Source organism: Chionomys nivalis, chromosome 3 (genome assembly GCF_950005125.1).
Source record: "Chionomys nivalis chromosome 3, mChiNiv1.1, whole genome shotgun sequence".
Lineage (NCBI taxonomy): Eukaryota > Metazoa > Chordata > Mammalia > Rodentia > Cricetidae > Chionomys > Chionomys nivalis.
In genome coordinates, this window is record NC_080088.1 from 81,806,424 (window position 1) to 81,829,429 (window position 23,006).

The 23,006-nt window shown below is 48.0% G+C and overlaps 1 protein-coding gene across 1 annotated transcript in view; it reads right to left on the reverse strand.

Moving 5' to 3' along the window:
• The window catches only part of Kl (klotho), a 39,700-nt gene extending 17,577 nt beyond the window's left edge, over window positions 1–22,123 (reverse strand). Inside the window, exon 1 of the mRNA XM_057765438.1 lies at window positions 21,296–22,123. Coding sequence (XP_057621421.1) covers window positions 21,296–22,123 — 828 coding nt within the window. The remainder of the gene's footprint in view (window positions 1–21,295) is intronic.
• Window positions 22,124–23,006: the final 883 nt, after the last annotated feature.

The window sequence follows — 23,006 nt, forward strand, 5'->3', positions numbered from 1 at the left end:
GTGGGGAAAAGGATTTCTTTCAGCTTATACGGGTTACACTCCATCCACTGCTAAGGGACCTCAGGGCCGTAACTCAAGCAGGAACTGAAGCAGAGACCACAGAGGAACGTTGCTTACTGGCTTGCCCCCACCCCTGGCTTATTCCGTCTGCCTCGTTATACAATCCAGCACCATTTGCCCAGGGGAACACTGCTGATCATGGGCTGGACCCTCCCACATAAACCCTTAACCAAGAGGATACCAATCTTATGAGGGTATGTTATCAGTTGAAGTCCCCTCTTCTCAGATGACGCTAATGTGTCAAGGTGACCAAAAACAAAACAAAACCACCTAGCACAGCATTTTCAAGGATTTGTACCAAGGGCACGATTGCTATCTATTGTCTCTCGTAGAGGAGCACAGACATTTCTAATGCTTTCCTATTTCTCTGATTTTTCTGTTATGTAACGAGTACAAATATCTTAAAGTCCTGGATTTCCAAGCTTACAGAATTTCCGCTGCAAATTCCCCACTGCTCTGTTTCTCTGCACGGATACTCATCTCTCCTGATTGTTCGGCCGTTTTCAGTTTCTCACTAGCTGGAAGCCTTGGATCGTTCTAGTAATTAAATCCTTGCATTCAGCAATGATTGATTCGGTGATCTCCTCTTCCTGCACCTTTCAGTCATCCCTCACGCTCCCAAATGTGAAAACACGACAGTTGCATACATTTCAACCTTCTAATGCCAGATAAATATTATAGCTAGAAATACTTATTTTGTTCTCAGAGTTCCTAAATTATTAACGCCGGAAGGTCTAGGGCAGAGGTTCTCAACCGGTGGGGTTGTGACTCCTTTGGGGGTCTCATATCAGATATCCTGCATATCAGATGTTTACATCACAATTCATAACAGTAGCAAAATTATGGCTATGGAGTAGCAATGAAACAATGCTATGGCTGGAGTCACCACAACATGAGGAACTGTGTTAGCAGAGCACTGTGTTGGGAAGGTTGAGAACCACTGCCCTAGCGATTCCTGTTTATTGTCTGCCAAGTGGTCTCCTTGATGGAATTGTTCTTTTTGACTGGGTTTTATTTCACCAAATCACCCGGACCTCTACAAAAGAAACGTAAGATCATAGCGCTTAAATCAAGCAACTGGGCTCTCTTCTCAAGCCGGTGCCACCTTTTAGGAAAGATGTGATGGGAGCAAAAAAATCTCTACAGCACCGTCTGCTTAATAGCATGATCAGAAACCATAGATGGAAGGCGCAGATCTAAGAATGTGCCCAGTTTGCTGCGAAAATAACGCTATCCACGTAGTTAGCATAAATGACTAATAGTTTATGGCTTTTAGAAAGTAAGTTTACAATAGAGACTATGGGAGCAGAATATGAAAAGATGCTCGCTTGCTTATAAATTTAAAAATGTTGGGTTTTGTTTGTTTGCTTGTTTGGACACAGGCTCTCAGTCTGTAGCCCTGGCTGTCCTGGAACTCACAAAGCAGACCATGGTGGTCTGAAACTCACAGAGATCCACCTGCCTCTGCCTCCTGAGCGCTGGTGTGCGCCACCACATCTGGCATGAAAGTTCTGCATGTGAAGTGAAGTGGGTGGGACAGGAGGACCTAGAGATGAGCTGAAGATCTGGGATGGTGGTCAAATCTCAGTGCTCAAGTCATCTGCTGCAGGAAACAGTGGGAACAGCTGGAGGCTGGGATGAATTTTCCCCCAGAATGTAGACACTAACTACTACAGTGCTGACTAAGGTAGCAGCTATAGGACTTCTGGAGGTGGCTTGAAGCACAGGATGGAAAGCACATTGTTCCCGCACCCACCATCCAGAGTCGACCGGGAGGCAGGGTCAGCTCCGGCAAGCATCATCTGGCTTCAGCGGTCTCGTGCAGGATGTTACTGTCTGGGACCAGCGTGACAGCTCCATACCTAATCCCCTGTGCACCAGTCTGGCATTTCCACAGTAATTACTAAGGAGCAGTGTGTATGTGTGTGAGTGTGTCTGTGAGTGCATACATGTATGTGGTGTGTAAGCGTGTCTGTTTGCAAGAGAAGAAGAAAAGCAGTGTTTCACGCTACTGAAACAGGGGAGCGACACCCTGAAGTCAGGCCCTTGAAGCTCTTTCTCAGTTCCATAGCCTCATCAAGCCCATCTTTTCCTTCAGCGGATCGCAGTCCAGCTTCCCTCAAATGCATACATTTGCATATATTTACATGTTTACTTCTCATTTTCACATTCAGCTAAAGTGCTCTAGCAATGCACCGGAATGAAAGCTGGCAGGGTTTTCAATCAAGCTGTAGCTTCGGAGTTTTGTCACCTGAGATGGTCTTGTCTTGGTTTTGCTGAGTGGAGTAAGTAAAAGGTCTTTTTCACTGGCTTCAAAATTCTTCAAAGGAAGCCAGTTATAGTAAAAGACACCGTTAATACAAGCACTCAGGAGGCAGAGGCAAACAGATCTCTGATTTTGAGGCCAGCCTGGTCTCCACAGGGAGTTACAGGACAGACAGACATATATATATGTGTGTGTGTGTGTATCTATACATATATATATCATACACACACGCATATATATATCTTCAAAGAATGGAAAAAAATCATAGCTCACACTAGACAAACACATCAGTAAATTTTAGATTAAGGGGTTTGTGCCTCAGTATTTATCTGTGCAGAACTTGACAACAATCACTAAATCATTCTACCTGATACTAAATCACATTGCTACAAAAATTCTTCTAGGACTTGGAGAGGTGGCATTGTGGTTAAGCCACTCTTGTGGAGGACTTGGGTTCTGTTCCCACACCCACATGGTGGCTCCCAACCATCTGTGACTCCTGTCCTAGTGGTCACAGCGCCCTCACCTGGTCTCCTCGGGTACTACATGTATGTGGTGCACAGACATACATACATACAGGCAAAATCCACAAAACATAAAAATAAATAACCTAAAATAAACCACTCCCAAATCCCTGATGTTAGATCGTTAATAAAATATCCCAGCTCACAGCCAGAATTGTCACTGGGCTAGACGGCAAGCCCACTGTCGTGACTGGAGACATGGGGGAGTGCCAATATTCCAGTTTGTACCTTCATTTTTCTAATGGCAGAAAACCGTGAAGGAACAGGGAGGGAGGTGCATGGTTAGATGCAGAACAGAGACAAGACTGTGAGCTTGGAGACAAGTGCCACCTCGAGGTCAGCAGAGGCCGCCCACAGTCCGGTCATCTGTCAAGCAGGATCTCTCCCGTCAACGTCTGTCACAATCATCGCCCCGTCATTCTGGAATACCCTCGCCAAACAACTCCTTTTGGCTTTCAGCAAGAGAGGCAAGTGCTTTTCTCCCATAACCGCCACCTCTGCTTTCTGAATGCTCTCCTTTCTCACCAGGATCTTCTGCTTTGAATCAGACACCAAAGCAGCCCCGCTCTCCCTGAGCCTTCCTGGTGGTCCTCCCGAAGGCTCCCTGACTTTTTAAATTTCTCGCTTCCACTTACCGGCGAGAACATGTCAACTCAACAGGGAGAAATGACAGGTGGATGCGTTTCTCTGTCAACAGAGAGGGTGAAGATTACAGACAAATGTAATGTGCCTTATGGATTTGTAGCTAGTAAACATCAATCCATCCGCCCTCCCACTCTCTTCCCATTGACCTGTTTGTGGTGGAATGCTACTCAGGCCACAGGCTGTGACTCACCCCGAGTGTGGCCTTGACGGCTCTGGCCACTGAAGTAGACATGATACAGTGCATTGGATGACAGTGGCACCACTTCTGGGGCCTTCTGTGTTCTGTCAGCAAGGGGAGTGACAGGCATCAACAAACACATTAAAATGCATTAGAATGCAGTGGGTACTTCAAGGAGGAGGAGGGGGAGGAAGAAAAGGAGGGAGAGGAGAAGGAAAAGGGAGGAGGGGGAGAAAGAAGAGGAGGAGGAGAGGAAGTAGGTGAGAAAGAGAAGGAGGAATAAGAGGAGAAAAAGGAAAAGAAGGAGGAAGAGGAGGAGGAAGAAGGAAAGGAAAAGAGGGAGAAAGAAGAGGAAGAGGAGGAAGGGGGCTGAGGGAGGAGGAGGAACACAAAGACCTGGTATGTCAAAGAAGCGAGCTAATTTTTCAGAGATGTTTGGTTTGATTCTGTTGGAGGGGGGCACTGTTTGGTGGCGCACATCAGAGTCTTTATTCTTCCGTTGCTATGATGTGGTTTTAACCTCTTTATTTCTATCTCCGCAGAGGAAACATTGCATGTACCCCTACCAGCAGCATTTCCCTTGCTCTCCATTTTCCGGAAGGTGATGCCCACCTTCAGGGATTTTCAGTTCCCTTACCCATGGCAAACAGCACCCCTGAAGAATCTGAGAACAAGACTGGCTAGGCAGGTCTGCCCCGAGGTCTCAGCCCCAGACACAGGCAATCTCTCCCTGTTCAGACCCAGGAAAAGTGTTCCTTACAACCTGCCTTTGTGATCAAAAATAATTCCCAAAGATATCTTTATCATTAAAAGAAAAAGCTGCTGATGTCCTTGGTCTTTGCCCAGATTAATTTTCAAATGTTTATCCAGGGGTTTTAATAGCACCTGAGCCTCTTGGCTTCAGAGTGTGGACCTGTCATAGCAAAGAAAGAACTGGCTTCTAGCTGGGGGGTTCACAAGAACTCTCAGATTTTCCTGTATTTTCGGGAATCATTGCCATCCAGAGTGGTTGAGAGGTTTGTTTGCTTTCTTTTTATAACGTGGGCCCTAAAGAGTCTCCTCTTCAGAAGCTGAGCTACCAAGCCCATGAAACTTTTTTTTTTTTTTTTTTTTTTTTTTTTTTGGTTTTTCAAGACAGGGTTTCTCTGTAGCTTTGGTTCCTGTCCTGGAACTAGCTCTTGTAGACCAGGCTGGTCTCGAACTCACAGAGATCCGCCTGCCTCTGCCTCCCGAGTGCTGGGATTAAAGGTGTGCGCCACCACCGCCCGGCCCCATGAAACTCTTTCTGTAGAGTTTTACCAGCAGCACCTGTGAGTTTCACGTTTCCGGGTCTCCCAGAAGCACCTCCCTATTTCCTGCCCGGAAATTATCACCTCCACTTCCTGTTAGGTTGAGCTGTTTTAAACGAGAGGTGAGAGTGTGTTTGGTGGAGAAGTGAGCACAGAATTAAGCTGATACGCTGACAGGAGAAGATATTCTAGAGAAAAACTCTTGCTCCTCCCTTGGCCACTAGACTTTTAAAACAATGGATCTCAAAGAAATAAATCCCGGCTCCAGGAATTCAACCTTGGAAGAAGGAAAGTGAAGCCCTCGTACCAGCTAGAGGGGGACCTTGGTTCCTGGGAGAGATTTCACAGCTTTGACCGCTTTATTAATATATGCATATTTCTGAGTCTTTTTTTTTTTTTCATCTTTTCTATGAAATTGTAACACTCCTACAGAAAAGGAGAGAAAGATAGGTGTCTTCCTGTCTCTGTTAGGGACAAAGTGTTAATAAATCCACTTACCATTATCACCTGGCTTCCTAATTTCTTTGAAGATGCGTTGGCTTTATGAAACTAAATGCCTGTCTGTACCAAGGTCTCTGGTTCTGTGGCTAGAGAAGCAGGGTGAGGCAGAGAGAAGAAAACAAGACCCCCAAATGCAACAGCAGGACCCTTGGAGTGGCTAAAGGGCTGAGTGGGGGACCAGAGGCAGAAGGGAGGGAGGCCAAATTTGCACAGTGGGTCTTCCCCTGGCACAAAAGGGACATTTTGAACATGAAGAGAAAGAAAAAGAATGAAACAGTTGGGTTCTCCATGGCCTGGCGTGCTCCTATGGACTGGCCTCCTTTTGCATGTGCTCTCTGGTTACCAAAGACCGCAAGTCTAGAGGAATCTTCATCCATTCAAAATCCATCAACTCCAAGAGTGGCCTCAGAGAACTGTCACTGGGTCATGCAGGAGCCATCAGACAGCTGAAGGATCACAGAACACTGGGCACTTAAAGGATGACAATTTTCTTTTTAAAAGATGTATTTCAGTTATATGTGTATGAGTGTATGCCTGCATGTATGTATGTGCACCAGGTACATGCAGTGTCCAAGGAGGCCAGAAGGTGACGTCAGATCGCCCGAAAACTGGTGTGAACTGCTATGTGTGTCCTCTCAGGTTCTCCACAAGAGCAACCGGCTTAACCATTGAGCCATTTCTCCAGCCCTAAACGTCTTAATTTTAAAGGGAAGCAAATGTAAATCTCATAGTAACAACCCATGAGCAAACTGTAATTAAAGAGAAAAACCAAAGGAAAGATAATCGGAAGCCAACACAAATTAATAAAATTAGTCTAGTAAATTAGCCTCAAATAATTTGATAGTATTGTGGTGTTCATCTAGCAACAACACAATAGTTAAATCTCTAGATACCATAAGTTTCTAAACCTTTGTGTGACGTGCTTGGGGTTACAAAGAAGAAAAGTAGGACATACACAACATAGTATAGATTTTGCTTAAAGAGCAGCATTTTGAAGGCATTCGGTGGTTAAAAATTTGATGGTTGCTTCTTAATGACAAGGACTGATAGAAATTTGGAGCCCTGACTAATGGGAGGGCTCTACTTGAGAAGGTGACTCACACTGTCCCCCAGGGTGTACTCACAGTGACGCTTCTCTTTCACTGGAAGCAGACACGGAAGTTCACAAGACATTATTCTGAAAACACGGAAATGTTCCAACGCTTGCCTCAAAATGAGTTCTATGGGCTGGACTGCTATAAATGCTATGACTAGCCAAATTAATTTTTAAAGTGATGATTAAAAAATACCCGTTTTCATTTTTATGGCAGTGATATATGTTTATGCTTTAAAAAGTCAAATAGTGGGGCTGACGAGATGGCTCAGCAGCTAGGTTTTAATTTACTGATCACACTCTTATTGTAGCAGTATCCACGGGCGTCCTGTTTCATGGATGCTAACAGTTTAGCCCTAATATACTGACAAATTAGTCTTGCAAATTTTTGGTTTCACTAACATCCGGGGCAGGTTTATTCCACCATCTTAAATATTAGTCGCAGATGAGCCATGGGGCAATGAAGTCCCTTTTCTCGGGTTTTGTTTTCTGTGAAGTTAGCAGTCACCTAGCTTTTTCATTTGCACGGTTTTCTTTGTGCTCGTAGCTCACTGATCTTACCATCCCCAGCATCTTTGCAGCACAGACTCCCGTTGGCTCACACCAACTTGGAGACATAGTTCAGGAGTCCTCCTCCTTTCTGCTCTGGCTCTTCTGTGCCTGCAGCACAGCTCCCTCTCAGGCCAACACTTCCCCATTACCTTGCAGGCTTACCTGTGGCCTCTGCACACCGTGCTTCCTGCCTTCTGTTCTGTGATTTTACGTGGAAGCTCTTCTCTACCCCAGTGCTGAAACCTTCCTAATGCTGTGACCCTTTAACACAGTTCCTCATGTTGTGCTGACCCCCAACCATGAAATTATTGCATTGCTACTTCAGAAAAGTAATTTTGCTACTTTTATGAATCATAATGTAAATATCTGATATGTGACCCCTGTGGGGGTCGAGACCGACAGGTTGAGAACCACTGCTCCAGAAACTTCCTGAGAAAGGACTCATGGGAAAAAAAAAATTTTTTTTGGTTAATGGTGTGGTGGTTTTGTTGTTGTTGGTTATGAGAGAATTTCCATATTTTATACTCATGAGTAAGTGACAGTATAGGTAAGTTCTAGGTTGGAAATAATTATCTATCTATCTACCTATCTATCTATCTATCTATCTATCATCTATCTATCATCTATCTATCTATCTATCCATCATCTATCTATCCATCATCTATCTATCTATCTGTTGGCTTTTTGAGACAGGAACTTCTCTGTGTAGCCCTGGCAGTCCTGGAAATCACTCTGTAGACCAGGTTATCCTCGAACTCACAGAGATCCGCCTGCCTCTGCCTCCTGAGTGCTAGGATTAAAGGCGTGCGCCACCACCGCCTGACTGGAAATAATTTTCATTGGGATGGCACATGCTCACTGGTCTTTGTGGTGGCCATGACAATATGTCACCTGGCCCTCCTGCCATAAGGAGTACAGTTGACCAGCGGCAGCAGCTGTCACCACACTGAGGGCACTGCTGCAGCTGTGCCATGGATGCTTCTCACTGGCTGTTCCCAAAGGACAGAGAGAAAATGTCAGGGGCAATGCAGACACTGCAGTAAGACACAGACTCCTACCACGAGCACTGTCGGCTCAGGAAGCGCCACTGGCTCGGCAGATCTTTCTTCGATTCACACACACACATCTGAGACCCTTCCCACGAGCCCCCTCACCCCTTCTAGCCCTTTCCAGGTACCACATCGCGTCAAGAGCTAAAGAGTGGCTCCCGTTCTCTGGCCCCTTTCCCCTTTATCATGCATAACTGTTTCCCAGGTGGGCTTTCTGCCCATTTATTCATCCCTGCCTTGACGTCTGCTTCTCAGAGGACACAAACTAACGCAGGTGGGTTTACAGAGCCGAGTCACCACCCTGAAGAGAAGAAGGCCGGCACAAGCAATATGTCGAGGTAGATAGCTCCCTAGCACAGCCCCCGCGGATGAATATTTCACCTGGGGTAACCTGGGAAAATGACCCGCTGAGGGACACACATTGTAAATGTAGTGACTTGGGCATTCCAACACCAGCAAGGAAAAGAGAGATGAGCCGACCACTTCCTTCTGCATGGCATTGAGGTCTGCCAGTGAGAGGAGACTAAGAGCCTTTACCAAACAGCTCAAGTTTGGTGTACAAGCTACAGGTTCTCACGGGCTTCATGGAGTCTGCAGGGAGTGGGGCCAAAGGAAGGAATAAAGAAGCTGAGAGACACAAGCATGCAACAGCTAGCAGCACGTTATTCCAGCTACCCAACTCACTGGAGGAGTGCGTCTTACAGGAGACCCAATAGGGACACACACTCTTTGTCAAAGCCATTGGGAATATGGCTTTCAGGACAAAGCACCTCTCAGAAGTGCGGGTGTTCCTCTTCCAGCCAGGCTGATGGAGAAGGGTCACAGAACTAGGGTTGGAATCCCCAGGACAGGATGAGACCCTGGAATTACTGAGATCCCAGGAACCACTGCTAAGTTTCCAGAAGCCAGGTATGGGGATGGCTTTGAGTGAGAATGTCCCCCACAGGCTCATGGTTAAACACTTGGTCCCCAGTTGGTGGTACTTTTGAGAGAGACTGTGTGACCTCTAGAGGATGGGGCCTTGCTGGAGGAAGGGTGTCACTAGGGGTGACCTTTGAGAAGGAGATCTTCACTTCACTTCCAGTTTTCTCTCTGCTTCGTGTTTGCAGTTGAAGAGGTGACCTTTCAGCTTCCTGCTGCAGTCACCTGCCGCCAGACTCCCCTCACCCATGTGGCTCTCCCCTGGAGCTGTAAATTTCCTCCAGAATCTGAGGGTTGTACCAGAGCAACAGTGGTAACTAATACACTGGGAAATTAGAAAGAGGCTCCACAGGGAACCACATGGCCAAAAGTCCTAATCCCTCGCTCAGCTCCCAAATGGAAGCCAGTTTTCTAGACTATAATGCACTGAGTAAAAAGGCAGTTGGGTCCCTGGCAGGAAGGATTTGGCCACACTGCATCAGCTATGTTCTGCAATGCCACCCTAAGACAGCACATCAATGTGGACTCTCCTGCCCTCAGTTCTAGGACAATCTTTTGAATCATCACCTCATTGTTTCCTGTTCTTTCTATTACTGTTATAATGTGAAGTATTAATGCCTCCGATTTAGAGGGTTAAACTAACAAAGGCTTGTTTTCTTTGGTTCCTGTGGACTGAGTGTGGCGAGGCCCTTCTTTCGATATGCGTCTTCTGTTACACAGTGGATTTCCAGTGGAGCTGGAATGAACCAGATACGCCTTGACTGCCCGGGATCATAAAGCCTGCTGTAAATCGCGGTTGCTGCCATGGTAATCATTTGTAATCTGATACAAGTTATTTGAAACCCAGCCATGCCCTTTCACCTGTGGCCTAGATTAAAGTTCTCTACCCTACGTAGGTAATGTCTCATTCCACTCACCCAAATTCCCAAGCTCCCCAACATGCTGGCCATGATAAATCCACAAGCAAACAGTGCTATAGTCCACGACTCCCACGGGAAAGCCTCGGGACTGATGCCCAGGGGCCTTGATAAAGAGCTCTCTCACTGGCACTGTGACGCCTATCTCGGCTCCCACCTCCCTCTCCTCTCCCTTTCTGCTCTCTAGTTGGTCTCCCATTACCTCCAGATGAGCATCAGCTTCCTGCGCTTACATCTCCGGAAACTATGAGTAATGTACTCATTCTGTTTTCTTATATTTTCTTCTCGCCCCTTCACTGTGCATTTATCTGAGGTGAATACTTGAAACCACGCCTCACCCACCCACCACAACACACACTTTTAAGGACTTTGCTTAGGAGTGACCTGGCTTACGGCTACTCTCTCCAAAAAGGGAGCTCAAGACCACACAAAGGATTGGTAGGTGACTACAATGAAGCTGTGTTTTTCCCAACACAACAGAGCAGTTGCAGGTAGGAATTCATAGTGGTTGGGACAACACGCACAAGAACTGTGCAAGGCCAAGCCAGAAAAAGTCCCAGCAAGGAGAAGGGAGGCATGAAGCCCACGCCTAGTCCAGGGGCTATCAGCAGCTGATAGTTGATCGCAGAGGGAGAATAAGGTTTCTTTAAGGGGGCGAACTCTAAGAGGTTGACCACACTCCAGTGGATGCTCACACAGAGTTTTTGGGCAACACGCATTGGACTTGATGAGTTTTTCTATAATACTTTTAACTATTAAAAAAAGGACACAAAGTTGGTTTGATTTCAAAAGGGACTCCGGGGAGGGTTTGGGAGAAGCATGAACATGATCCAAATATACTGCATGAAATTCTCAGAGAAGTAACCAGAAATAAAATGAATAAGCCACTGCAATTGACACAACAGCACTTCACAGTCCAGAAGCTGACCTTAAGGAGAGAAAACCCCTGGTGGGAGTTCTCTTGAGTACACAGTCATAAGCCTTTGCTCCCATCACATCAGTCATGGCAAATCCTAAGTCTGAGCCCATGGGCCTCATGTGTTGTGAGATATCTATGCACTGTGTGATGATATATTTATTATTATATTATTTATATATGTGATTGGTGTAATAAAAAGTTGAGCAGCCAATAGCTAGGCAGGAGGGATAGATGGGATTTCCAGGAAAAGTAAGGAAGAGGAGGAGAATCTAGGCTCACAGGAGGAAACAGGAATGCAAGATGGAAGAGAGGTAATGCCACGTGATGGAATATAGATTAATATAAATGTATTAGTCTAAGTTTTAAGAGCTAGTTAGGAACAATCCTAAGCTATAGGCCAAGCTTTCACAGTTAATAATAAGTCTCCATGTCATTATTTGGGAGCTGGCTGGTGGGACACTCATGACAGGAAACTCCTGAGAGCTTGGACACTGACAGGCATGCTCCAGGGAAGGCTGCAGGGACACCTTAGGGCACACCTCACTCTCCACACCCATCATCTGAATGGTCCCTCCCTTCTAGCCAGATACCTGCTGGGGAGAAGCAAACCATTGCAACACGTTGATATTTTCTCAGAAACTGTCCTTGTCCCCTTCTCTGTTGCTGTGATGAGACAGGGACCAAAAGTGACTTGGGGAAGGAAAGGGTATGTTTGGTTGACAGGTTACAGTCTGCCATGGAGGGAAGTCAAGGCAGGAGCTGATGCAGAGACCGCAAAGGAACACTGCTGACCTCTTTACACTCCCACTGCCTTCTCCTCTTCCTTCCCCTCCCCAATCCCTCGCTCACTCAGATACCTTCCTTCTACAACCCAGGACCAGCTGCATAGGGATGGTGCTGCCCAGAGTGGGCTGGGTTCTCCTACATCAGTTAACAATCAAGGAGATGCCCCACAGACACGCCACAGGCCAATCCGACGGATACGATTCTTCAACTGAGAATCTCTCTTCCCCAGTATGCAGGTTTGCATCAGCTGACCAGAAACAAACAGTGGGGAGTACAGTATTTGGAGGGGACAGACGGACAGACCTACTCTACTCTTGGATCTGTGTGTCAGGAGGGGTTCCTGGGAAAAGGAAGAGAACTATGAAGGGCCCAGCACTATTCATGCACATCTCTACAGCAGAGAGGCAGAAAATGTGGGAGAGTCAGCTCTTTCCTTCTCACAGTAGACCACGGGCGGCATTCTGATCAAATGTCGCTGTCTCAACAGCCAGCTGAGAATATTCCACCAAATCCATATAGCACTATTCCTTATGCTGCTCCTGAAATGTTCCTACATTTCTATTATTTCCAATTAAACAAACAACAACAAAAACCACATTTCTACCTATGGGAAGCTCTGTCTCGATGGCATTTAGTACGATTGTGAATTCAAAGATAAATTCCCACAGGAGACGACAGGCACAGCCTGGTTTAACAGCATCGCATGGGAAGTGAAGAGCCTGAGAGGATTTTAGCTGTCTAGAGTGAGTGTCTCAGTGAGGTGGCAGCTAAAACTACCAGAACAGAAAGCTGTGGGCATCTGGACCCCTGCTCAGCTCTGCACGGCAAATATGGCAAGACACCTTGGAGATCCCCAGGCCCCATCTTTCCAGCTTCTGGTCCTTTCCCACCCATGGCTTCCAAATATTGAGCCTCGAGTGAACCGTTGCCTTTGGCAGTGAGGGGCTGCCTCGCAGGCCTCCACTGCCTGCTGTCTACTTGGTGTGTCTGGCACACCCCGCCCACATAGGACTCGCGAGCTACTTAGGTACAAACAGCGTTCTGGGAGCTCAGCTGGGGTCATCTGAGGACCTTCTGGGGCTCTTCTCGCTGCTACTGAGTAGTTCCCACCCAATAGATACAGCCTGGTCCCGGAAGCCCAAAGCAGCCTCCGCAGAGAGCCTGGCAGCCCTTGATCTCCCCTGTATAGTTTTCCCTAACCATTCTCCTCCTCCTTCTTGTCAAAACTGGCCTGTCTCCCTTGGTGTCCCTACTGTCGGCCGTACTTATTTCTCCTAAGGCCTTGAGGGTTCTAGTGTGACTGCCTGACAGTGTTACATCTCCCTAAACATCTGTAAGTGAGGAAGGACAGGAGTCTTCCCTTGTCCCTCTTGGTCACTTTAAACCCCTGCTGTACTGCACCCAGCCCCTCCCAGAGTGAAAGGCAGAGTGGAAGAAAAAGGAGCCCGTTGTCCTATGTCAGGGAATACAGGCTTGGGCATGGGACCCTATTCAGCAAGAGGTGCGAAGTCTCCCGTTTACCTGCACTTCCCCCACGATCCCACGTTACATACAGTAAGACTGGGAATGTTGCACGCTCATCAAACAGTAAGAAAGAGTCATGCTGTTGGCTTCAGGATGTGCACACCAGAGCACACACTAAAAGGCAAGCAAGCCTTCCAGGGGTATAGAGAAGAAGCACACAGCATTGTGGGAGGATTTGGAACAGCCAGTGGAGAAGGGGTTGAAGGGAGAGGGCCTGTGGTTGGGATTCAGAGAGAAGTGGAACCAGGGGTAGGGATAAAGTATCCCCCAAAGGCTCTACAATGGCCTCTTGCCCACTGAGGCAAGAGGTACCACCCCACAGAAAGAGCCATAAGCCCACAGAAAGAGCTATAAATGCACATTGCGCCACGAGTCAGTGTTCTCTGAGGGAGCCTGTTCTGATTCCATGCCTTGTGGCCCACGTCCATCACCTCCTCTCGTGAAGCACTATGGGTAGGGGTGGAGCCAGACCATGCAGACCGTCTTTTCGGTCTACTTTCCTGTCTCTGTGCCTCCGTGTCTTGCTACTGGGTCAGTCAATCAAGAGGCCCATCCAGCGTTTACACGTGTGCTCTTGAATTCAGCCCCACCCCTTCCTGCTACTGCTGGAAGCTCTGGAAAAAAGTTCCTAAGTGTGTGTGTGGGGGGGTCCCCAGCATCTTGAAGCAGACTTTTTAGCACACAGAGGAAGCACTTAGGAAGCACACACTGGCCTTTTCAAATATTTAGAAAGCTATTCCTCTGTTCATTTTCCGTTGCTATAACAATATCACCGTCTAGGTCATTCTTTTAAAGAAAAGTGACTTCTCACAGTTTAGAAGACTTAAAAAGGCCACGATCAAGGAGCTGCATACAGCCTTCCCAGTGCATCATGGGAAAAAGGTTGCCATGTGTCAGAGAGACTGTACCAGGAAAGATAGCAAGCTGAGGTCAAGCGCTCTTTCGCAACAGATCCAATCTTCTGGTGCCTCACCCACTCCCCCCCCCCCCCCCCCCGCCACAGCCCCCCACCAGGCTCCGCCTCCTACAGCAGCAATCAATTCTCAACCCGAGCTTGGGAGTGCGACAAGCATTCCCCAACAGCAGCTGCCCTATGCAGACATGATTTATTTATTCATTTAGGAAGGTAAACAGACAACCAGGGACTGTGTCAATTCAAAACAAAAGATGAAAGAAACTCTGAGGCAACTTAAGAGGTCCATTGACTATCCTGCAGAAGTTAGAGGGAGGAAGGTTGACATGGATTTCCCAGACCCTTCCCCATTCTACCATTCTGCTTAGAAACCAAAAAAGCACTTACTGACATGGAAATAAATTTGATAGGATCTCCACATTTAAAGTCTATGTCCCTTACTGCTCTCAGCTTGAAAAGTATCTATTAGGCCACAGTGGTGCTCGCTCATGGATGCTGTTCTGACAGCCAAATGTCAATCTATTCAGAGTCTGGCCACACACCTCACTAAATACTTATGTTATTTTCTGTAGCCCTTACGGCACATTGTGTCTGCCAAACTAGGACCAACAAGACACCTGCTAATACATTATATATGAAAATAGAGTATTTCAAAGATCCAAAGAAGTCTTTGGTAAAAATCCTATTAAAATAACCTCTAAAATGACTTCATTCTGTTAAGTGGTTTACGTTCCAAGAAGTTAAGTGAGGGGCTGGAGAGATGGCTCAAGAGAGAACTTGCTGCTCTTGCAGAGGACCCAGGCTTGATTCCTAGTGCCCGCGTGGTAACTCACATCCATCCATGACTCCAGTTCCAGGTGATCTGAGACCCTCTTCCGACCTCTGACAGCAGGAGACATGCACGTGGTCACAAACATACACGCAGGCAAAACACTCATACACATAAAATAAATCTCAAAAAAAAAAATAGAAATATTACATACAGATTGTCACCTCAAGCAATCACAAGTGTGAGCAGTCTGTCTCTTCTGACTCACAAATTGTGTCGACAGCGTTAGGTCTTTAGAAGGTGAGTAAGACTATATCCCAAGACGCAGCAATAACTAACGTCATGCCAAAAGCACCAGCACAGCACAGGAACACATAAAAGCTCACTGTGGCCATTTAAGTATACGTTGTAACTCCTGGGGGCATTTCTGCAGAGGATGCAGATCTCAGAGCATGCGATAATTATGGGCACTGCTGCTCCTGCTCCCTGCCTCACCTCCTCCCAGCAGGCATGCATTCTATTCCCACCCTTCACCTAAATGCTTCGAGAATGGTATTCAGGGAAATAAAGCACCTTTCCCACAAGTTAATTATGAAAAGTGTGGTACAGAACAATGGTATTTTTAGAGACGATGGATTGACTTAGGTCTTGAGGGTCCAGAAGCCATGGCTGACTACAGTTTAGCTAACTGCGGTTCTGCTAAGACGGCCGAGTGCTCACTGTGCCCCCCCAAATGGATACTGACATTATTTAAGTTCTTAGCAGTTTACATTTCCTCTTTCTCTTTACCTCAAAACAACCGAGATTTTAACGATTTGTTTCCACTACGTTCTACTTATGTATATGTGGGAGTGGGGGTTATTGCCTGCGCCTGAGGAGGCTGGAGGCACTGAACCCCTCTGGAGCTGGAGTCGCAAGGGGTTGTGAGTCACCCAGTGTGGGTGCTTGGAACCAAACTGATTGAGGTTCTGCAAGAGCAGTGTGTGCTCTCAACCACTAAGCCATCTCCACAACCCCACAATTGACATTTTAAGAACACTGGTATGATTCAAAAATTATTTCACTAGTTCTTTATCTCGGACTTGACTTTAGCCTCCAGAGAATATTGTGTTCAATCAGGTATGCAGAGAGACTCAAGTGCCTTGAGAGGCAGTTTAACTGTTTCTGATTAAATGCACCCGGAATTCAGCCATGTTCTATAAAATATATTAACCCTCAACCTGGCTGATACTTCCAGAGGCATTTTAATAAGAGGGAAATTCCTGAAGTGTGGCTTGAAAGTACACATTGTGTGTCATGTGAATGCATGCATGTTGTGCATCATTTGAATGCATGCACATTGTGTGTCACTTGAATGCATATACATTGTGTCATGTGAATGCATGCATGTTGTGTGTCATTTGAATGCATGCACGTTGTGTGTCACTTGAATGCATATACATTGTGTCATGTGAATGCATGCATGTTGTGTGTCATTTGAATGCATGCATGTTGTGTGTCACTTGAATGCATATACATTGTATCATTTGAATGCATGCACATTGTGTGTCACTTGAATGCATGCACATTAATTACTAGGGGGACGAAAATTTAACTAGATGACAAAGTTTTCTCCAATATTCACTCAGGTTAACACAGACTTCACCACTCACCCCATTCTGGAAACATCTTCATGATGCAGTAGAGAGAATTCTGACAACTTCTAAATGAAAGTGGTTACAATGGAGTCACATGGCAATGACCTTCAACAGTTCACTCCCGAGTGCCAGATTTTACCTGCCAGATGGGGGGTTCCCCCATCCCACCAGAAGATGGCTAGGCAGATAGACACACGGACACAAGGAGCAGCTCCCCAAGAGTGAAGTGATAGAAGCAGAGTTAAGCCACTGGGCAGCTGGGATGCAACTCGGTACCCACCAAGAGAAAATTAGGTTGGTTTTTGGTTTGGGGTTTTTTTTTTTTTAGATTTATTTTCCATTTATTTGTGTGTGATCTTACCAAGTTTATGTGAATGATTGGCATGCAGGAGCCCACAGAGGCCATCAGAGGGCTTTGGATCACCTAGAACTGGAGTTACAGGCCATTATGAGCTTTCTTGGGGGTGCTGGGAACTGAACCCTGGTCCTCCACAAGGGCAGTAAGCACTCTTACCTACAGAGCCATCTCTCCAGCCCTAGGTCAACACTTAAGAAAGAAGCAGATGAAGAGAACAAGGTTTCCTTGCTTAAGAAATTGACCAGCTAATGGGGTGGGGTGGGGAATTAAACTGTGCTAAGAGGAGAATCATGGAATTCCATGGAAGGAAGAAATGACGTTCAAGTGAGAAGCCAAAGGAGCATGCAAAGTGGTTCTTAGGGAGTAGGCAGGATTGTAGCAAGCAGGGATTTGTACTCTGCACACACAATGGTGTGCCTTCAGAATACACCCTCAGGGCCGCATGGCAGGGAGCAAGGGATTAAACTAGGGAATTACTGAGGCAAAACCCAAGGGTAGCCTGAGCCCCAATCATATCATAGATACAGCTCAGTGGTACAGTGCTTGTCTAGCAAGTTCAAGGCTCTGGATCCACTTCCTGGGGGGGGGGGACAGAAAGAGGGAAGGAGGGAGAAGGGAAGAGTTAGAATTGGCGCCTGACCAACTGGAAGAGCAGAGTATCACAACAGAGCTGGTGTGGTAGTTTGAATGTAACTGGTCCCCATAACCTCATAGGGAGTGGCACTATTAAGAGGTGTGGCTTTGTTGCAGTGGGTGTGGCCTTGTTGGAGGAAGTGTGTCACCGTCCAGGTGGGCTTTGAGGTTTCCTATGCTTGGAATGCTACTCAGTGTCTCAGTTGACTTCCTGTTGCCTGCAAGATGTAGGACTCTCAGCTCCTTCTCCAGCGTCATGTCTGCCTGCACACCGCTATCCTCCCTACCACGATGATAATGGACTGAACCTCTGAACTGTAAGTGAGCCATCCCCATGAAATGTGTTCTTTTTATAAGAGTTGCTATGGTTATAGTGTCTCTTCACAGCGATAGAAACTGTAACTAAGACAGGAAAAAGGGAGTTTGATCTGGGGCATGTTGCTTGTGACCTGCCTTGCCTTGCCTACTAGCTAAGTGGACAAGACTATCAGGGCCAGATGCTCAGAGAAGTCCCAGCTGGAGATTGAATCTGGCAGCTCTGGATTGCAGGGGTTGGGGGTCCCAAGACTCACATAGAGGGCTTCCCAATGGGAGGCCACAAGGCAGAGCTCTGGACCCTCTATGCTTCCCAGGCACATGAAGAAGGCATTCTAAAGACAAAAGGAATGCCCAGGGTACCAAGAAAAGACACAGGGGAGAATGGGTGTGATGGCTGATTTTTTGGCACAAGCTAGAGTCATCTAAGAGGAGGATACCCCAACTGAGAAAATGCCTCTGTAAGGTCAGGTCGTACACAAGCCTATGGGGCATTTCTTATTTGGTGATGGGTACAGGAGGGCTCAGTCCTCTGTAGGTAGTGCCATTCCTGAGCAGGTGGTCCTGGGTGCTATCAGAAAGCAGGCTGAGCAGCCACGAGGAAAAAGCCAGTAAGCAGCACCCCTCCATGACCTCTGCATCAGCTCCTGCCTCTAGGTTCCTGCCCTGATTTCCCGAATGACAGACTACAAGCTACAAGCTGAAAAAAACCAAAACCCTTTCCACTCCAAGTTGCTATGGGTCAGGGGTTTCGATCGTCACAACAACAGAAGCCATGAGATGGTGAGGGTCTGAAAATCGGGCTTAGGAGTTGATTCCAGAAAGCAAGAGCAACCAGGAGGTGGTGGCGCATGCCTTTAATCCCAGCACTTGGGAGGCAGAGGCAGGCGGATTTCTGTGAGTTCGAGACCAGCCTGGTCTAGAAGAGCTAGTTCCAGGACAGGCTCCAAAACCACAGAGAAACCCTTTCTCGAAAAACCAAAAAAAAAAAAAAAAAAAAAAAAAAAAAACAGAAAGCAAGAGCAATGGTTCAGAAACAAGACGTGGTAGCCCAGTCAAGATGTGACCTTTGATACCAACACTCCCAAGAGTTGGTATCAAATGAGGAGAGGTGGAGCTAAACATACCTTCAACCTGGTTCTGGACCTCCCAGAAATTCATAGGCATAACCAAATCTTAGAGGCACCCTCAGGTTAGACTCCCCAGCAACAAACTTTGACAGGGGAGGGGGGGCGGGGCGGTGGTATCAAGAAATGTACCACACGAGAATCATGAAAACTGAGATATCTGACTGCCAGCCAGAGGAAAAAGGCCTATTCTGTTGTAGAACTCTGATGAGCAAAGTAGCCAGCTCCACGCTCTGCAAGGAGCGCCTTCCTTCATTCCATCCCACACAATGGCCAAAGTCCAAGTTCACACCAGGAAGCTGCCAAAGAATTTATAGAGACCCCCACTGTGAGCAGGTCCTCCAAACTTGGAGGAAGTTTGCCCAGACTCGGGCTCTCCAACTCATCAGCAAGTGGTTCTGGAATCCCTATAAGGTGGAAATTCCACCCACCGCCCTAAGTCTCCAAAGCCCAGCACCTGTAGACTAGCGGAAGCGCTCACAGGATCCTTCCCCAGCATTCCACATTAAAAAACAAATTAATATTCCAAGGGCTCGGGGGCCTTTAACTCTTCTCAAAACCGTCAGTGCCTAAACCAAAAGTCTTCATTACCAAAATCTGTACCTTTAGACTTTTTCAGATAAAGTGAAACTCTCTTTGCCCCCATCACACAAGCACCGAGAAACGGCACCCAAAGCTCAATAAAATAATCTTACACAATGGCATTCATTCGCGACCCTCACTTCTGAATAAGGTAGCAGGATGACTAAATTCTAAACCCAAGGGCATTTTTAAAAAGTAAAATTAATCTTTTACAGCCACTGGGGTTTCACGTGCGGCATCAGCAAAAATGAGCCGCGTGCTGGCCGGTTACTAATTTCTCACGGTTACAAAGTCCACCGCGTTTCTGCAAAGGACAGTTAGTGTTTGGCAGCATTTTTGTGTAATTCCTCAAGAATACAACTGCAAAGTTAAACCTGGGACTGACAGGGAGCAGGAGAGAGTGTCAGAGAGCCATCCTTCATGTTGTAAATAGCAACTAACCACCAGAATAACAGTTGCCCACTTCTGTAGACACGGAGTTTATTACCTGTACTCAATAAATAAATAAATAAATAAATAAATAAATAACCTAGAATTTGCATGATTTAAATTTTAAAGAGTGGACCCTAATCTGTTTCTAGTTGGAACTGATAATTTGTTTTTGTCTCCAAAAAGTGGTATAGCACCCCTCATCCCCAGTTTTTCTAGACGAATCTGTTCACTGAGCTGATTTGTTTCAGAGCTTGTTGGTTCCCTTTTAAAAGATGGGCATCTTGACAACACTTAGGAGTCACGATTCTAAAAGTACCAGTGTGAAAAGATACACACCTACATGACACCAAGACCACTGCAAACTCAGATTTTGTGAAGCTGATATACAATTCCCTTTAGCCCAGATCGCATTGCCAGCGGCTGACGATGGGGAGTGGACCCACAGGCGAGCCGTGCTCTGCCTCAACCGTCTAAGGCTTCAACTAAAAGTGTTTAGAGCAGGCCGGGCGCAGTAGCTTAGCAGGTTGAAGCGTCCGTCTGGTTAAAAAGTGTTTAGAGCTAGCCTTTATCTTCAAGGTATTCAGAACCACTTGCGAAACCTGGTAACTCCTTCGTCTGCGAGGAATCCCTTCAACTAGAGACAGCATTGTGACACACAGATGTTGCTGAAGCCACACGCTGTCGTCGACCCCGTGTTTTTATGCTCATCCTGCAGTGTGTAAAGGGAGTCTTCAGTTCAATGGTAACCACTGATGGTGAAGGCAAGTCCGTTCCCTATCCTATCCTGCCTCAGACGGGACCTCTAAACACAGCTTAATAGCAAGCAGCTTAGGGATGAGGTTTTGACACCTTTGCACTATATGCAAAGTAACCTTGTGCCTCTAGCAAGACGGGTTTTACTGGATTAACACGGAGTTCTAGCGGGTTGCAATGCCTGTCTACAGCTTGTAGACAAACTTGTTACTTTCGCCCACCCTCTTCATTCTGTCCCCGCAGCTACTTCTAATAAATCTTCCCCGCCCTTACCTCCAGGAACTTCGCTGTAACACCTAAGGAAAGGCGCTCGCTCCTTTCCTCACTAGACAGAGTACCCCACCGCGCGCGTGCATACCGCGGGATTTCCCTCCAGTTTCTAACTCCACTTCTAAAGGGGAGTCCAGAGCTGCTGAGGGGTGTCCCCCTACGAGGTGCAAGTCCTTTGTGACCCCGTAATGAGGATCAAGTGTGGCTTCCTGAAAGTGGCCCTGGCACCTCTGAGGCCCTCTGTCCCCCAAGGTCGCCCCCTGCCTGGCCCCTCGCACTCACCAGAAGTAGGTTGTGCGCAACCAGGTACCCGAGCCTGGAGCTGCCCCGCACACCCGGGGCCAGGCGCCCGGTGGCGTACCCGTGCCAGGCCACCACATACGGGTTATCAATGGTGATCCAGTACTTGACCTGGCCACCGAAGTGGCGAAAGCAGAGCTCGGCATAATCCCTGAAGTGATCAACCATGGCTCTATTGGCCCAGCCGCCATAGGCGTCCTGCAGGCTCTGCGGCAGATCCCAGTGGTACAGGGTGACCACAGGCTGCACACCCAGCTCCCGCAGCCGCTCCAGCAACCTCCGATAGTAGCGTAGCCCCTCGCGGTTGGGGGTACCCGCGGTGCCATTGGGGAACACGCGCGCCCACGAGATGGAGAAGCGGTAGTGGGTGACCCCCAGCTCTCGCAGCGCCTCCGTGTCGCGGTAGACGTTGTTGTAACTGTCACTGGCCACATCTCCAGTGGAGGGCAGAGGAGGCGACGGGGCACCCGACGGCGCCACGGCGATCGGGGAATCGCCCGGGGTGACCTGGGGGTGCTGGGTGAACGTGTCCCAAATGGACGCGCCTTTACCGTGCTGTTGCCAGCCGCCCTCGGTCTGGTAGGCGGCGCTGCCCACCGCCCAGAGGAAGCCGTCGGGGAAGGTGTCGTGGAGGAGGCCGGCGGCCTCAGGGGCGGGAGGGCGCGCAAAGCGAGCCCAGGTCTGCGCGCCCTGACCCGGCTCAGCGCTCAGGCAACGGGCGCGCAGTGCCAGCAGCAGCAAATGCAGCGACAGCAGACGGAGCAGCAGCAGCCGCCGCGGCAGGCGGCGAGGAGGGGCGCGGGCTGGCATGCTGAGGGAGACAGGAGGGCACCGCGCCGCGCCCCTTTATGCCCGCGCCCCGCTGCCCGCCCCCCACGGTGCCCACCCCCGCTCCCCCCCGCCCGGCGGACAATGATTACCCTGAGCAGGCGCCGCCCCCCAGGTCTGGTACGGGCGCGGGGGGGGGGGCAGGGGCTCAGACAGCCAGGGTGCCAGAGAGAGCACCGCTGGTGTCCTCGGGAACGTCGGAGAATAGGCACCTGCTGCACCCATCTCCGGAAGCAGCGCATCGTACATCCCATATCCCACATCCTGCATCCTATCCTACAATCCCATATCCTTCAACCTGGGATGCTCCCACGTCGCCCACTCCCCCATGCCCACTCCCTTTGCCTTCCTGGGACTGGTGTTCATGGCGAACAGAGGCGACTGCCCAACTTTCCACGGCGTTTAGAATCACAGGGGAAACACCTGCTTTCCCATCTCCCCCATTCTGAGTTTTCTATTCAGGGGAAACTTCCAGATGACATCCCTAGAGAGTGTCGTTGGTGTCTGAAGGTAGTGGGAAGGCCGGGTGGGGAATTCGCATTGAAACTTTGATGAGTCTGAGAGAGTTCTGGCAGGTCTCTTCTGATGAGGGAGTCCCCCATCCCATCTGAGAAGGCAAGAGTTGGCCCTGCCTCGGACTCCAACCTGGGAAGCCTTCAAAAACACACAGTGGGTCTAAGATTTATGGGTTGAATGGGACTTCTGTTTCTCCTGCCCTCTCCTTCCCTTCCTTCTCCCTTCTCCTCCCCTCTCCTTGTTATCTTTTAACCCTTTAAATCATCAGTTTCTTAAGTAGATCCCACTGAATTCTCTGGTGAATTTGTAGCAGTGGGTTGTTTTCTGAAAGAAAAAGAAAACTCGAAAC